The 17,492-nt window shown below is 38.4% G+C and overlaps 1 protein-coding gene across 9 annotated transcripts in view; it reads right to left on the reverse strand.

The window, feature by feature from the left end:
• Positions 1–17,492, reverse strand: part of NR1H4 (nuclear receptor subfamily 1 group H member 4) — a 67,779-nt gene that overhangs the window by 39,710 nt on the left and 10,577 nt on the right. For 4 of the 9 annotated variants that reach the window (XM_019732179.3, XM_074326209.2, XM_074326207.2 and 1 more), the window contains one exon: positions 14,056–14,196. In XM_019732179.3, coding sequence (XP_019587738.1) covers positions 14,056–14,134 — 79 coding nt within the window. In that variant the 5' untranslated portion in view covers positions 14,135–14,196. Of the gene's footprint in view, positions 1–4,378; positions 4,459–5,898; positions 6,005–6,067; positions 6,223–14,055; positions 14,197–17,198; positions 17,364–17,492 lie in introns of those variants that run through there. The other 5 variants (XM_019732177.3, XM_019732176.3, XM_019732178.3 and 2 more) reach the window with 4 other exon arrangements.

Raw genomic sequence — 17,492 nt, forward strand, 5'->3', positions numbered from 1 at the left:
TATGTGTGTGTGTGTGTGTGTGTGTGTGTGAAAGAGAGAGAGAGTGAGAAAGAAAGAGAGAAAGAAGGGCAATTTGTTACATAATACAAAAAGAACTGGATAATGGTGACTATGAAACGTGAGATTGTTGCATTGTTTTTTGGAGTGGAAGATTAAAGTCTTTTTACTGTTTGTAATTTTTGCCATATATATGTATAATTTTGATAGTTATAAAACAAAGGAGAAGCTTTTTAAAAAATGTAGTGCCTGGAATTAGTCTACCTGGGTTCAAATACCAGCTCTATTACTTATAATCTGTGCATGTTGGCAATTTACTTAACATCTTTTTTAAAATTTTTATTTCATTTATTGAGATGACATTGGTTAGTAAAATTATATTAGTTTCAAGTGTACAATTCTATAATACATCATCTATATATTGCATTGTGTGTTCAGCACCCAGAGTCAGTTCTCCTTTCATCACCATTTTCTCTTCAGATTGTATAAATCTTTCACCTTTTACTTAACATCTTTAAGTCTCAGTTTTGTCTTTATAAAACGGGATATAATAGCCACCTCATTAGGTGTGAGGATTAAATGAGGTAATGCATGCAAAATTCAACCACTTTGCTAAATGTGTACACACATGAAATGCTAGATAAATTATAGCTGCCATCAAAATAGTAATAATTATTATTCTACTACTATTATGAAATGAGCCCCTTATCTATGAAACCTCTAGGTAATATTATAGAAAAATCTCAGGTTGTGAAAATGATTCTATTTCCTAGAAAATAAACTATATAGCTCTTTAGAAAATAGCAATATTTAAATTATACAAAACACTAAAATTTTCACAGACATAAATAAGATATAGGAAAGTCTACAAATGTGTCTCACTCTTTAAAGCATAGTCAGATAACCCTAGACCAAAATTCAAACTCCACCTCTATGAACAATGAGACTTGGAACAAATTCCTTAAACTACTGATAACCCCAGTTTTTACAGCAACAAGCTTGAATTGAAAATATCTGTATCAAGTGCTATGGTGAGGATGGAATGAGATAATACAGATCCACAGTTGTTCATCTGAAACCCTTGGGGTCACTTTGTGTTTTGAAATTCAGAGTTGCTGGGTTTTAGGACAGAATACAGTGCTTTTTCTCCCAGCATGGTCTGGGACAGAACCCAGAATCAAACAGCAGTATTTTCTACAATGCAATGTACGAATATTCACACTAAGAGGAATAAATAAAGGCTACAAATATCCTCACATTCCTTCCAGTCAGGTTTTGCCACCAAAGAAGTTTGTGCCAAACTTTTGAAAAAATGCTTGGCTCTCGGAGTTTTGGGAATTCGGAATTGTCAATTTGGGGTGGTGAATCTGTGAATCTAAACATGCCCTTGTCAGTGTTCAGATGTTTGATGCTATTATTATTAGAAAACTCCATTATAGCTATTCCGAGTGCCAGGCCCGTGTATAGTCTTACTTCCTTCTCATAAAATCCTATGAGGTTAAGTAACATTATTATCCCCACTTAATGAATAGTCCAAAGCATAGAGAAATTAGGCAACTTTACTCCTACCTTCCTTGTAGCTGAGATTTGAACTTCGGGAGTCTGACTTCAAAGCCTATTGCTGAAATTTCCTCTCCAGGATAATTTCAGATGTGTGATGCTTTGAAGCCTGATAGTGAAGCCTTTCTCTTCCTCTCTCTGTACTTGAGTTCTTTAGTCCCTTCAATGCATCTGCTTGTAGGTAACCTATAACTAGGCCTGCAGGACTCTGTGTGATTCTCCTTTCTTTCTTTTCCAGCCATTTCCCATGTTTTGACTTCTCTATTCCTTGAATGTGCCTTGCTGCTTCCAGACTCAGGACCTTCCCTCATGTGCTGCTTTGTGAGCCTGGGACTTTCCTCAACATAGCTCTCCCCTCCAAGAGTTTCCTCTCACTAAGAGCTACTTGTTTCTAAAATTTTCTTTGAGTATAGGTTCTCTTGGGAAATCTTCCTGATTCTAAGACCCTGGGAGTCCTGGTTCTGAATCTAGTTATAGAGTACTTATCTGCCCTGCCTCGGCCAACCTTTGCTCATCTGTAAAGAGAAGACTGCATACTGGATGATCTTATAGGTCTTCTTTATATTTAAAATATCTATAAATATATGACTAACAATCTATAGGCATTAGAATTCAGGGCTTTTTGACAATGGCAAAATGGGGTGTATGCATACTTAATGTTTGTTGGAAAAAAAATGCTTTCTGCATTAACCCAGGAAATGACTGACAGAGTACAAACTATATAATATCTGCAATTTCCTCTCTTTCATGCTCAACTTAACCATATAAAACCAGCATTGAATCAGAATATGTGGCAGACAAAAAGATTTGTTTAATGATCAAAAAATGGAAGAATATAAAAATATGGAATTATTAGAGAAAAAAGAAAAAGTATAAGTAAAATTTTAATCTATTTAATAGCAAAATATGACTAAAATTTCTGGAGTAAATAGGATTGAAAAGAAATAAAAGACATTAAAAACATTAGCTTCACTTGCATTTATACCTAGATTTTATCTTCCAGCCCATCTTATCCCACTCAACTACCCATCCCCACCCTCAGCCCCAGTTTTTCTCTGCCTATTGGTCCAATAAGGTTAAGCAACTTGTCTGAGGTAAATCAATTAGTGACAGAATCTGGATTCTGTAGAATCCAAGGAAATGTGTGTTTTTTCCTTCTCACATGACAATTCAAAGATCTCTGAGCATTATTTCAACAAAACAAATCTTTTAATAATCAAGAGACACAATGGAGTCCCAACTCGAGTCCGATCATGGTATGGGTATCAATATTATATCACTATCATCTTGGTTCAGATGGAAAGCTTTCACATTCCATTACATGAAAATAACAAAACATGATAAGAATATGAGATCATTACACAGTATTATTAAATAATGTCCCTATTTCCAAAGCACATCCCCTTCTAGTATTTCACTGTGTTCCCACCAGATCTCTATAGAGACAATAAATATACAGGCAACTTAACAATCAAAACACCAGAATGGCCAACATATTCCAAAATGGTGGGATAGAACAACTTCTGCCACGAACTGACTGTGAGACCTTGAACAACTGCCTCACATTTTTCTGTTTCAATTTCTTCTGTAAAATGGGGTTATTAACACTCAGCCTTGCTACCTCATAAAGTAGTTTTGAGTATAAAATACAGTCATTGAGAAAAAGATTTGATAAGTTGAATGCCTTATATCTTTGTTTCCTAAAGAACCTAGCAAAATCCTGATGTTAATGACAATTAATTGATAGTTAATTAGTAATTATTAATACCTATTAGTCTGCTTTGATGACACAAATTATAGGACACTTTTTCACTTATATATACTGAACACTTACTATTTGCCAGACACTGTGCTAGGTTCTGAGGATGAAACAGTGAATAAGACAAATAGAAAACAGATAGAAAAGGCCACAGCCTTTCTCTCGTGTGTGGTGGTGGGGTAGGGGGGATGTCAAAGGCTGGAATAAGACCAAGTAAACAAATACAGAATTTTGTGATAGAGCATAAGATGTAGAGGGGGCAGAGGCAGGTCAGCTTTAGAGTGTGCGTTCTGACAAGGTAAATTTATTTCTACGTTAATATAATTTAAAGGGAAACATATATACACACACACATGTATATATGTATATACGTATATATACACACATATGTATCTATACGTATATATGTATGTATACGTATATATGTATATATATACGTGTATGTATGTGTGTGTATATATATATGAATTGTGAGTGCTTTTTTGGCATCAGTCTATCAAGAAGTAGGATTCTTTTATGACAGGAAATTCTCCATGAGAGTTTAGGGAAGAGTTCTTCAATGGAAACAACTGAATGGATTCCAGGGGAGTCTGAGACCCCCCTGCAAAGGAAAGCAAAATTCTTCTGGGTAGAGAATCTCTAGCATTTAACAGTTTCTGTAAAAGAGTACCATCTAAGGAACTTTCTGAGATGATGGAAGGTTTCTATACCCACCAACATATTAGCCACTAAACCATAGGAAATACTGAGCATTTGAAACATGGTTAGTGATAATGAAGAAATGAATTTTGTATTTAATTTTAAATAATTCAAATTTTAAATTAAATAGCTACTTTTGTCTAATGACTACCCTATTAGACAGTGCAGCTCTAAGGAGTTCATGTGCCCAAATGGGAGAACAAGGTTCGTGTAGTAACAGTGACACTTTCTCCTGATCTCACAGTTTCTAATGAGCCTGATAAAGGCTCCAGGTTTTATCTAGTTTTTCATCCTTGGCACAATGCTGACCACAGTAAATATTTCATGAATGTTTTTTGAAACCTTTCATGAATGGAAAATTACCTTCTCTGCCTTCCTTTTTAATCCTAATCCATGGTGTCTTCACTAGATAATGCAGCTTCATTTGTGAAGTTGTTCGCTGTTCCTGGTGCCAGGCTTTTATGATGTTGCTGCGTCTCCTTGACTTGTCAGCTGACCACCTCCTCTGTGAGGCCTGCCCCAGCTCGCCTAGGCAGAGTTAATTTCTCCTACCTTCTATACACACCTCTACTGCAGCACTTAGAAGCATATTACAATCATTTTTGTTTGTTTACAGGTTTCTCTTCCACACTAAACTTGAGGAGGAATGACATACTGGTTGCGAGGGCCGTACTTCATGGGCAAACCTGAATTCATTTCAGCCACAACTTGCTAGATACATGAACTTGGGAAGGAAAGACATTGAACTTCTTTAAGCTTCTGTTCCTTCCTCTATAAAGCTGGAGTAATATAGTACCTAGGTAAGCGGCTGTAGTGAAGACGAGCTAAGACAAAGAATATAAATTGTATAGTATCTGACACAACAGAAATGTTCAATACATTTTTGCTTATTGTTGTAGTTAGTCCGTGAACTCCTTCGGGAAATATTACATATTATATTATATCATATCATATCATATATTCTCTTCTTTTTTTTAGTCCTGGCATGTTATACAAACTGACACAGTGTTAATGTTTAATAAATGTTAAATTGAAATGATGGAAAATTTGCTTCCCTGGCCTTCAAACTAATTTCCATTTCTAAATACAGTGTCAGTCACTTTTAAACATTACATTTAAACAAACTAGTATGCTGCCAAGTCTGTAATAAAAAATATGTTAAAAATTGTAATTATTGTAAAAACGATTAGAGTTTCTCTTTTATCTGGAAATTTAAAAGGTAGGTAAGATACTGTTTTGAGAAAAATATTAAAACAGGCAGTATATTATACTGTCTTAATTATAATCTATGTTTTAATTTTAATCTATGTTTTACTTCAGAGAAAAAAAAATAGATTAGGCCTAAGGCTGAACTCTACTCATCTGATTTTCCATAGACTATTAGGAGAAATCTGCTGTGAACCTCGTTCAGAAAGTAAGCGTTTCTCAATCTCTTTTTATTTTTCTCACCACAACCCACAGTTTGAAATATATCTTATATCGTGACCCATGTATACAGTTATACATATATATAAATAATTTGAACAAAATTTCTATGAAATAACAGTAATCTTTACTCCTTGAGATGCACACTGACATTTCTATTCTATTCTACTTTTATTCTATTCTTATTCTTATTCTATTCTACTTTATTCTAGTTTTAAATGCTGGTCACAGCCACAAAATAGATTTCATGACCCACTGGAATCTGAGACTTGCCATTTTTAAAACACTGCATCAAATAATCTACTCTAAAATGTTACATATTTCAAGTGTCCACAGGCATTCATGTTAGAATTGCCTAGTGTTTGACTTGAACGAATGGTGCTAATTTTACGTAATATCTGATGAAGAATTTTAGGGAAAACATGCTTAGATTTAATTTCAATGAGACACCCACCTACCTAGAACCCTGTAAAAGTCACACCACCCCAACTTCTCACACCGGTCTTTCGGTTCTCGTTGAGCCATCTTTGATAGAGACCTGTTGCTATAATCTCAAACAAACGTCCTCCACATTTCCTCAGTCCAGTTGCAAGAACTCAACCAGAGCAGCTGTAAACAGTATCCTACCTTTAGCAGGCTTCATGCTCATCATTTCCATGACCAGTCCTGACGGTGTGCAGCTGTGGCAAGCACTGATTTGAACTGGATTTTCTAACTCCTGAAACTGCATTACCATTCTTAGCTTATTCACAGCAACTGAAAATGAGACTAGGTAAGGAGTGACAGAGGCCAGAGGTTGAGTGGCTTACTGATTAACTTCATTACAGAGCAGAATATTTGTAAATGTTTATGAGAAAAGTCCTCCATGCCAAATTGCCTAGTAAGCTGGAAACCAGACTCTCAGATAAACATTTTGGGGGAGCACTTTCCACCATAAGAACTTTTAGAGGGTACATTACTGTTCAGTAGCTCTAAAAGGAGCTTCGGTGGGGGGTGGGTTGGGGGTGTCAAGGGCCATACTCTAGATCTTAACATTTGCTCCTATCAAAAAGCTGCATAATGGTATAGTTTTGTAATGTCAGGAAGCATTAAAGTATAATGCTTAAAAGTGTGAGGCCAATTGATCTGGGTTTATATCCAGTGTTATGGATGGAATTGCATCCCCCCACCCCAAAATTACTGCGTTGAAGTTCTAACCCCAGTACCTCAGCATGTGACATCATTTGGAGACAGGGTCTTTATAGAGGTAACCAAGATAAAATGAGGTCATTAGATCAGTTCCTAATCCCATAGGACTGATGTCCTTATATAAATGGGAAATTTGGACACAGGGATAGACACACGAAGAGAGAAGACAATGTGAAGAGACACAAGGAGGGGACAGTCATCTACAAGCCAATGCTTTCCAAGCCTCTCCAAGGCCAGCAGCAGATCCTTCCCACACAGCCTTCCGAAGAAACCAATAGATAATGTTGGACTTCCAACCTCCTGTCTGGTGAAACAATGCATTTCTATTGTTTAAGCCACCCAGTCTGGGGTACTTCATTACAGCCGCCTTAGCAAACCAGTACATCCAGGCTTCCTTGGTCCTCACTAGTTTTGTGGACCATGGACAAATTCCTGAACTACTTTCTGCCGCATTTTCCTCATCTATAAAATGGGGCTGATCATTGCACAACCTCATAGAATTATGATGAGCATTAAATGAAATAATATTTATAAAATGTTTGGTATAGCGGGTCACTACCCACCTTCATTCTATTGATGTTATGATTTTTCAGCTTGGGACTCATGTTGTCAGGTGACTTGCTTATTGAGTAGGAATAGCTTCTGCAGCATAAGTTGTGGATGTCAAGCTTGTGACTATTGGTTATTTTTTTGGAAGAGAAGGCCTTAGAATAGGACTCAGTAGGTCCAGAGGTGAGCTCAGGCATAATGCAGCCAGATGCACTATATAACCTTAGGTCAGTCTCTCAGTTTCTGTGGGCCTCATTTGTCTACAAGAACAGATGGTAAAACAGATAATTCCCACCCTACTCCCCTCATAGATCTGTTGTGAAGATAAAATGTCACAATACATATGAAAGCACTTTTCAAAGGTAAATGTGATCTTTATAAACATAATAATCATTGCTAAGATGTTTCTACAGGCTTTACAAGTTTACACAATGGTTCCACAGGCATCATCTCACCTGCTCCTTACTTGCACCCTTTGAGGAAGGTATTATTTATGATCTCCACTACCTTCTACCCTATTTTGCAGACTCAAAAGGCAACTCAGTGAAGTTAAGTGATTTGTTTAAAGTTACCCAGTTATTAAGGGATAAAACTAGGACTTTCACCAAGGTCTTGACTCAAAACCCCATAGCTGAAAAATGAAAGCACAGCTGCCCTAATTGCCAAGAAAGAAGAAAAGAGTGGTGGTCTGTGGGTATGTTTCAGTGTGGATTGCTCAGGCAAGGGTTACCATTTGCAAAGCTGTTCTTAAGCCTCAGTTTACTTCTGACCTCCTTCTGCTCTCCTTAAAACACACACGCTATCCTGGCCTTGAAAGGATCTTAGTTGTAAGGGTTACTCAAAGGACGTGAACCAAGGCAAACTACCTCTGAAATTTCTCTTTCAGGAATTGTCTACTGAGTTTTTCACTGGTCAAACAAATGGGCCTGGCTGTTTTGGTTGCCCACTTACTGTTACGGAACCTTAAACAGACTATTTAACATCGTGAAATCTCCATTTTCTCACCAGAAAAAGGGAAATAGTAATGGTATCTACTTATAGGAGTGCTGTGAAGGTTACTATTAATGGCAGCTAGTTATAGAGTACTTATGATGAGCCAGGCATTCTTCTGGGGACTTTATTAAATAAGGCAAATAACTTGCACTAAGTTAAGGAATTTGCCTAAAACCACATACCATACCAGTACATGGCAGAGATGGGACTGAATGCAGGAAGTGTGTGTGCTAACAAATCTCAAATGTACTTAGCATGATGCCTGAAATGTAGACAGCACTCGAGAAAGGGCAGCTGTTACCATTATCACAATTCTTTTTATCATTGAAAATGTGTAAATTTTTTATCTGATGTTATAGCCAAGCTTTCTCAGAGTGGTTATTCTGAGTGTCCCTGAGCTCTGTTTCCCAGCATGCAAGGTTGAGAGCCCAGCCCTGGATGGCAATGGATTCACCCACCAGCTGGCCAACTTGTCTGTAATTCTTTGTCCAACTGCATGCCTTTTCCAAACTATGCATTCCCTATCTAAAACAGGCAGTAATATGTTTTATAATAAGGAAAGGCTCTTTTGATGTTTCTTTTCTTTCTACCATGTTTAACTCGGCTAACAAGAGTACCAGATCTGAGATTCTTGGGAGAACAAAATCCAAAACCATGGTGAATTAGTAGAGATCTTAGAGAATGCTTAAATTTGTGGAAGAGGTGCAGATGAGAAACGGTAGTAACAAAATATTTAAATTATGCTAAAACAAAGTTCCATTTTGTCCAAGCCAATTGTATCTTTCCATCTTCTGGAAACTTTCAGCTTTGATTCACCCATCAACTCAGAACTACATTCACTTGAGTTAAACTCAGTGAGATGGAAAAAAGCCTGAAATCAAAGATCAGAAGTATTCCACAAAACTGCATCTCAAGACTTTTAATTGTATTTTAAAACATCTGGCTTCTGTGACACTGGAAAGATTCTTTTAATATAAGCAAAAGACATAGGCAAGAACCAGATTCCAATAAAAATAAACCTACCCAGAGAAAACAGGCGTAAAGACCTGACAGAAGCATACAATAACAAAAAATAGCTAAGAGAAATGGAATATGAGTGAGTAGGATTATATGGGAGATGCCTCCTGCCACTTGCTGGGCCTCATTTAGAATGAGGCTTTAGAAAGACAGCTACAATAATAAAAATAATATAAAATCGTGGATTTAGTAGCTGTCAGTAGCAGTGCTGTAATGCCAACGTGAGACAAAACATGTGTTTCCTTCCTTAGGGCACCCCGAAACTTATTTCTATACTGTTCGTGTTTGTTGACTCCTTGAAAATTCTTTGCACTCAACAATGTCAAGATAAATAGAACTTCCGTCCTTTAATGAGCAGTGTGGTGTTTATCATTTCAACAATTTAAATCATAACAACTACACATCAAGCCCTGGACTAATTATACTGTTCTATGATGTAGTTTACAGAACACTTTCCCACACAGTCATTCAGTCTTCCCAATAAGCTGTGAAGTGAATGTCTTTATAGAGGGGAAAAAACTGAAGTTCAGGGAGTCTCAATTGCCTCTGAGACTTTATTTATTTCAATTTTATTGCTTCTTTCCACTCACTTTCAGTGAACTTCTCCCAGTATCACTGAGCTAAGTGAACCAGACTCATTGCACAGGGGATTTTAGGTAAGGGAGCATAAGACTGCGTTTTCAATTGCTTATTCCATGCTATTATTGGAATGCTTTTCTATTTACTTAGTCTGAAATTCTGTGATTTTTTTTTTTTTTTAGTTCTTAAACCACAATTTGCTAAAAGAATACATAGATTTTAACTAACATGCCACCTCCTACCCTATTCACTATGTGAGACCATGGGAAGCTGTGGACTTTGTCATTATTACTTTTTATTATGCACTAATTGCCTAAAGATCCTGCCTTCTTCATTCATCAGAGAAGCCTTTCTTAACCCACTAAATTAATCTTTGACCAAGTTTCCTGGCTTGCGGGATCTCCCAAAGGAAAGGAGACGTATCTTTCTTTTAGGTCACCATGTCCTTCCATTCCGCGTCCTGTGTGTGGATTGAGTTACTGATGAGCTAGATTCCCATCTGGATTGTCAGGGATGTGTGGCAGCAGGATAAATAAAAGGACCTCATGAGGTGATTCCAGCCCCATTTTTATAATTCCACTCTGTCCAAGCTTCTTTCCTTCTTTTCTATAAGGACCAGCCTAAGAAAACAGAACTGTACAGCAAATTTGTGCCCTCTCCCCCAAATGTTAGCCTTCCTTTGATTATTCCAATTAATTTGGGTTGGGCAATCTACTGTGTGACAGACCCCTCTGGTGTCACATCCTTTAGCACACCTCTCATTTCAGCTGCAGCTGAAGCAGATGATTATATGTGAGTTTAGACTCCCCTCATGCTGACATTTCAAGAGCACCTCACACATCTTTTGGCTTTCTGCCCACAACTTCACCAATACCACTGGAGACCACCTGGCCTGGTTCCACTGGGAGTGGCAGAAACACAGCCCAGAAATACAGGGGAGTTAATGCCCCTAGCGGTGACCCTCAACCAAGCAGGAGCCAGAGGTCACGTAGTAACGACCCCAGTTCCTGGTCCCTCAGTGGACAATTTCCTGTGCTACTCCTAGTGGCATCAAGCTTCCCTTGCCTACAGCAGTGATGTTCATAACTCATCTCATAGCGGTTTTCACTCCTTCCCTGTCTCATAGCCCTGGTCCTCCACTTCTGCTCCCTGGGAAAACCTCCCACATAAACTGCCCGCACACAAGTCCTGGCTTCGGGCTCCGCTTCTCAGGGTAAACATTGATATGAGTGGAGATGCTTCCCTTTCACCTTAAGCAAAGCCCTTGGTGAGAGAAGTGTTCACAGCCCTCTTGAGGAGAGCTGTAAGGCCTCACTCAAAAGGTCATCAGTGTCTCCACTGCCCATTAGTGAGTGCTCATCAGTATTTGTTGAATACTCTTCATGTCACCTTCTCAATGTCTTCAAGTTGGGATTTAATTATAGCCTTTATAGTAACCATGTCCAGCCAGGGCTACCTTAAAAGTCATGCCACGTACCAGGTGATTACCACTGAGTCACCACTTCTAAAAATGACAGGTGTAGCAATTTGTGGACTCCAATGTTAGACAGGGGTTCTAGAATTCCAAGTGTAATAATCTCCTTTCACAAGTGCTAGTTAATGGAAATGCAGGGTCCAGTTCTTTAGAGGGGTCCAGAGTCGGTTACTAGATCTTTTCGACTGCCCTAAATAAAAATGAAAAGACAAGGCCCTTCCAAGTCCATTCTAGATTTTGGGCCTTTGAATTTGCTATTTTCTCCACCTAGAATGTTCTCCTTGGCTTGTCTTTTGGTATCAGCTCCACTGTTAACTCCCCAGAGCCCTTCTCTGACCACACCATTTACAGCAGCCCCATTCTTCCAATTACTATGACGTCATGCTGGTTTGTTGTTTTCACAGCACTTACTGTTCATTATCTGATATTATCTTGTTTATTTATTTGCATGTTTCCTGTGAGTCTAGCCTCCACTGGGAGCTTGCCTCTCTTATTCCTGCTTTATTACAATGCCCAGCATATAATGTTCAGAGTTTAGATAGAAGAAATGATAGCTATCTATACGCTGTACCATAAACTTCACTTGTCCTTGTTGTAACAACACGATTGCTATTTTCGATGCCACAGTGAGGCCATTGGAAAACGAGTCCAGCTCTCTGGACGATTGAATCCATGAGTTAACACTTCTGAATCTCTGGTGTATCTCAAGATCCAGGAGTGGTGGTTAGGCACTGTGGGCTACTCATCCATGGACCAGTCTTTTCCCTGGTACTCTGTACCCTAAGCTCAGGGTGGGAAGTCCATAGAATTCAATAGTGTCATCAGGACCCAAAAGAAGATGAACAGGAGTAGTAAAAGAATCAAAGTGCAAGTCTTTATCCCCTACTCTGGCGTACGTTTAGCTCAGGTAAGAGACCAAGGCCCTAAGGGAAAGAGATGTGGAAAAAATGCTTAGACCTGGCGCTAGAACTTAATAGGGAAAAGAAAACGCATTCCTGATGGTCACACATGATTCAGATTAGTTTCCCAGGAGAGGAGACCAGATGAAGATTTGAGAAAACTACTCCAGCCAGGAATGACAACCAGACGTTGTAGCTTATGCGTCTTGTGCTATATAGTCTCAGAAACCTTAAAGGAAGTGTTAAGAAGCTAGATACAAATGTAGTACAGCAAAGGAGAGACGAGGGAAAAGCAACACTGAAAGCATGAGTCAGAGTGCTTCCTTAGCAATCACTTTCAGATGCTTCTCCCTCAACAGCACCTTCACCACCGTTTCTCTGTCTACTCACATCTTTGCACCTCATGACTGCTGAGGTCAACCTTCAACCTGATGTGCTTGCTTGGAGATCTTAACATGCAATCATAAAATTTCAGAGCAGGAAATGAAGTTTTTATGTGAAAAAATAATCTTACATGGAATTTTCCTTAGTCTACGACATGTACCTACAGTGCTAATTATCCTGTGCATTCTGATTGGTAGGGCGAAAATTACAAAGGTGCTTATACACTGATTATTTTAAGGATTTGTAGAAGGGTAGGCCAGAAGCAAATGGTCAAGTAGCTGGACATGAAGGTAGGGCCTGATGGCCTTGAATGCATCCACAGGATGAAGAAAAGCCAAACGGAAGAAATAAGTTGCAGCAAGTATGTCTGAGAACTGGTATTTCATAAATAATTACTGCTGCCTTTGGTCTCTCTGAGAGTTACTGATAAATATCTCTTGTTTTCCTTAACCTCTTTTCCCCTTCCCGTCTATAATTTATGACTTGATTCTTATTTATCAAGTGTATGCTGGGATTAATAAAATATCATCCCCACCCTTAAAGGCTCTCATACTGTATGGGGGCAGGTAGACGAGTAAAGAGGTAATACAGATAGTAATTATCAAGAAATGACCTGATAAACCTCACAGACTAAGATGCTAATAACTGGTAGGTAATAGCATACGTTATTAATTAGTATCTGCCCGGGATGTCTGCAACCAAATAAGGGATTATGCCTTCAAACACTGACTTTCGTGGAATGTCAAGTGTTTGCATTTTCACTGTCATAGTCTATCATGGTTCATATGTTAGTGTAAAGTGAAAAACTGGGAACATTTAACCTTCTCAGCAGAGCTATTATGCAGAAGGAAATTATTTTAAGAGTGGCACAAAGCTTCCCTGCCCCACCCAAAATTTACCCCTGCTGACTCTTTGCTGATGTCCCCAATTGAAACTTTATAATGACTTTTTTTTCATAAATGCATAAAGTGGAGCAATATATCATTTTATGGTATCATCTAGTTACATATCTACTGAAAACAACTTAGTACAATTTGTCCGCAATCCAGTTTAAATGACTAATCTTGACACTGTGCCATATATCCCCCAGCACTGGAAGAATGGTGGACAGAAAACCTACTGCAGAACTATAACCTAAGTAATCTCAGCCTTTTATGGTATAATATTAAACCATAAGAATCATGATTTCATACTTTAGTACGTGCTATAATAACATCTGAATTAGCCCTAGAGCAGGAATCTGTTTCTACTCCCAGCTCTGTTAATTATCTAGCCTCATGGCCTTGGACACATCACAAAGCTCTCTGGGTCTTGTTGTCTATATATATATATATATATATGCCATTAGTAGTTTCAATGAATCCAAGCTTTGATCTACCTCTAACCTTGCATAGTAGCTAATGTTTATTAAGTACTTGTAACAAAAATGTTTTTTTATACTCACTGTTGCACTCAGCATCTAGGATTTTTTTCTCACGTATTACCAAATTGTACTTTGTTTTATTTATATTTAAATGAACTTGACAACTTACCAAATAAATTGTCAGAAAGAGAAAATTCATCCGTGGCAGGTAAGTGGAAGTGTTCAATGAGATTCATTTTTGATCCCATCCAAACTTTTTTATTTGAGAATGTACTTTCGTTATGGTGGTCTTCAAAAAAAATAAAACACCCTGAAAGGCAAACAAATAAATAGAAAGTTTGGGGAGATGGGGGGAGATGGTTAAGATAGGGAGTGAGGGAGAGAGCAAGCTAATTTACAAAACAGTAAATGGTTCCCTTTGTAGACATTTTGCCAAAGCCTTTCTGTACATATCTGTTCTCAATATTTCTCATTTTTACACCGCATTTGGACTTGCAAGTGTCCAGGACATGTACTTTCAGAAAAGATACTCTAATTTATCAGGGAAAACACCATATGTTTTCATTTTAATTCAACACTTGAGAGATTTCTACAAGACATGGTGACATTTTGGTTGTCTTTATTTCTTTTATATGTAGAAAAAACAGAAACAAATATAAAGGCCTTGACTTAAAGTAAGATGAATCAATGATTTATTATCTTAAATGTTATTCTAAAGTTGAATAGGTCTTTGCAAAGACATGAAAGTGATTTAAGACCACTCCTGCTGGAGTTTTCTTAAGTTCAGTAGGCACTATGTCAGCAAATCAAAACTTCAGAAAATGTTCCCTCAGGATCATTATCTGTGCCTTTTAGAGAGAATTTCATGGGGTTGCATTTTCATTTTCATGGTCTACCTTGGTCATGTATTTATCTAGGATAAAAAGAAATTATGATAAAAAGAAAAATAATGGTAAATCTCACCAAAATGTCTGAAGTTTCATCCTAAGATGTCCAGAACTAATCCAAGAACGCAAGAGGCAGTGTTCACTTTTAGTTATATCTCAATGTCCTTTCCTTCCCTCCTTCCTTCCCTCCCTCCCTTCTTTCCTTCTTTCTTTCCTTCCACTATGTCCTCTACCTCCCAGAAGTGATTTGAAAGGTGAAATCACGAAAAGCATGCGATAAGAACCTCTTTTCCAATGCTGTTTTCTGAGGGTGATTTTCAGAAGTTTTATCCATCTCCACAAAGAAATGACTTTGTTTACAAATAAATATTTATATGTGCTACTCAGGAAGAGAACATAGGGTTTTTGTTGGACTAATATTTATTTCATTAGCACTTTCCTACTATCTGTGTCTATGTCTTTCTTCTTTATCACTCAGCAAAATGGCCAGTTCAAGCAGAAGCAAGTAGCAGATCCATTTGGCTGCTGGAAAGGTCATCCACCAGACAGCCTTTGCTGCATTTATTCATTTGTTCATGCTTTCAAAAAACATTTATTGGGGACTTGTTCTGCCCTAAACTCTGGGCTGGATCTTTGGAGATAAAATGGTGAAGGGAGAAAAGCATCCATGGTCGATGACACCAAGCTTAACGAGGAATAGAAACACTAAAAAATCATCACACCAACGTGCAGATAATTACATATTGCCATGAAAGCTGTTAATGAAGCAAAGTTCAGAACGCTCTAATAGAGAGGTGGCACGCGAAAAGGAGTCAAGATAGGGAAGCAGTTGAGGAAGGATGTGGTTTCAGGGTCAGTTTTTAAATATAGGCAATACTAGGGCACATCTGAAGTGATGAGAAGAGACCAGAGAGGTTGGAACATTTAGAAAGAGAGAGAGAGAGAGAGCCTCCTGTGAAAGGATACAAACTGTGTCCACTGTGGGAATGCAGACACATCCGGATACCGCTGGTGAATCAGTGGCATGGCGTGGTCCTACCAAATTCTACTGTCCAGTAAGCCAAGAGGCTTGTTGGGAGAAAACTCATTCTAAAGTCGGAGGGAGCCAAGAACCATGAACTTCACCCTGAAGCAAAGCCACAGTCATTAGGGAAATGTGTAACTCTCAGTGTAGCACAGTGTTCGAGGGACTTGTGCTAGATTCAAGAGGCCTTCCTGCCACCCTGAGTGACAAGAGAGAGGATTATAAATTAAAATGAAGCTTAACCAGGGAAGTATAACGTAGAAGCTTCTAATAAAATGCAAGAGATAGCAGAGAGCTCCTTTCAGCTCCACAGGGATGGGAAAGTTCTGTATCACTATGGAGCTTTGACCCCAAGAAGACTCGGGACCTTCTGGGGAAGCTGTGAAATAACAGTAACAGCCCCTAACCCAGGGAGAAGTACCTAGCTGAGGACCTGGGACCACTGGTTGGGCATTGCTCTCTCTAGTGGACACAAAAAGTAGTAGAAGAAGTGGCCAGAGCAGACTTGATTATGACAAACTTGAGGAGACCCTAAGGTACTCCTGAAACACTTGGGGGAGGAGGCTCTGGGAGGGAGCTGGAGGTCCTGAGGAGCAAGCCAGTAAAACCTGAGTTGTTGCTATTAATGGGGCCTCACTCATATTCACAAGCTATTTGAGGACTTGGGAAATGCAAGTTTCAATATGTGTGTGTGAATTGTACATACGTGTATAATTATATATAATTATATATAGGCAATGTGTATATATATATAAATTATGTATGATAATTGTGTATATGTGTCTGAATAGTGTGTAATAAATGAGTTGAAAAGTTTCCCCCATCCCCCATTTCAGGCAACTATCATTCTGGATAGAATTTCTCCTATCTTTGGAATAGGAAATTCCAGTTTTCCATAAGAGTAATTTCCAGGAACCCACAATGTGCACAGCCAGGAATTTTTCCTAATATCTAAACACTCTGTAATTTGAGACCCATTTGTTCCGGTCTTTAAAAAACAGGAGATTTCAGCTCTGTGACTCTTATTTCAGGTTTCCCTCTGTGCTCTCTCTCGTACTCTGTCTTTTTAACTTTCAGCCATGTTAATCCACCTCCCCCATACTTCTGCCGCTCATTACAGCTCTCTGATATTTCCTTGGTATAATATCATCTTCACTGTGGATTCTTACAATATATGTATTTTCATCTAGAAGTTCATACAAACTTGGCACCTTCAGTTCAAGGGCCTGGCATACAATAGGTGCTCAAGAAATGTTGGCTCAGCTAAATGATCAGTATTAACTGTTTCTTCTGCTTAGTTCTGCCAAATTCCCTGACATTTGGCGTGCTCTTCCTCAAGAAATGGCACAAGATAAGGATTTCATGCTCCTATTGGCACCAAGGACAGACTTTATCACTCACCCAAATGAAAGTCCAATTCCCTTACTTCTGTATCATTTGGGTTATTTCCCCTGGCTGGAGAGCCACGGTGTGAGTGTCCCTGATTAGCTTGCAGCAGAGCCCTCCAGAATCCAGATAGGGAGCAGAGTTAGCCTGCTCAAATCAGGTTTGCTGGGATAATGATTCCTGAAGGGGTTTAAAGAAATGAAAACTCTTTAATTTTTAAAATCGTAAGCGATTCAAACAGTACTGAAAAATAAGTCTTCCAGCTCTATCACCCATCACTTGGCAGAATACAACTATAATGACCGGTTT

Source organism: Rhinolophus sinicus, chromosome 1 (genome assembly GCF_057876585.1).
Source record: "Rhinolophus sinicus isolate RSI-liver-muscle chromosome 1, RSI-T2T, whole genome shotgun sequence".
Lineage (NCBI taxonomy): Eukaryota > Metazoa > Chordata > Mammalia > Chiroptera > Rhinolophidae > Rhinolophus > Rhinolophus sinicus.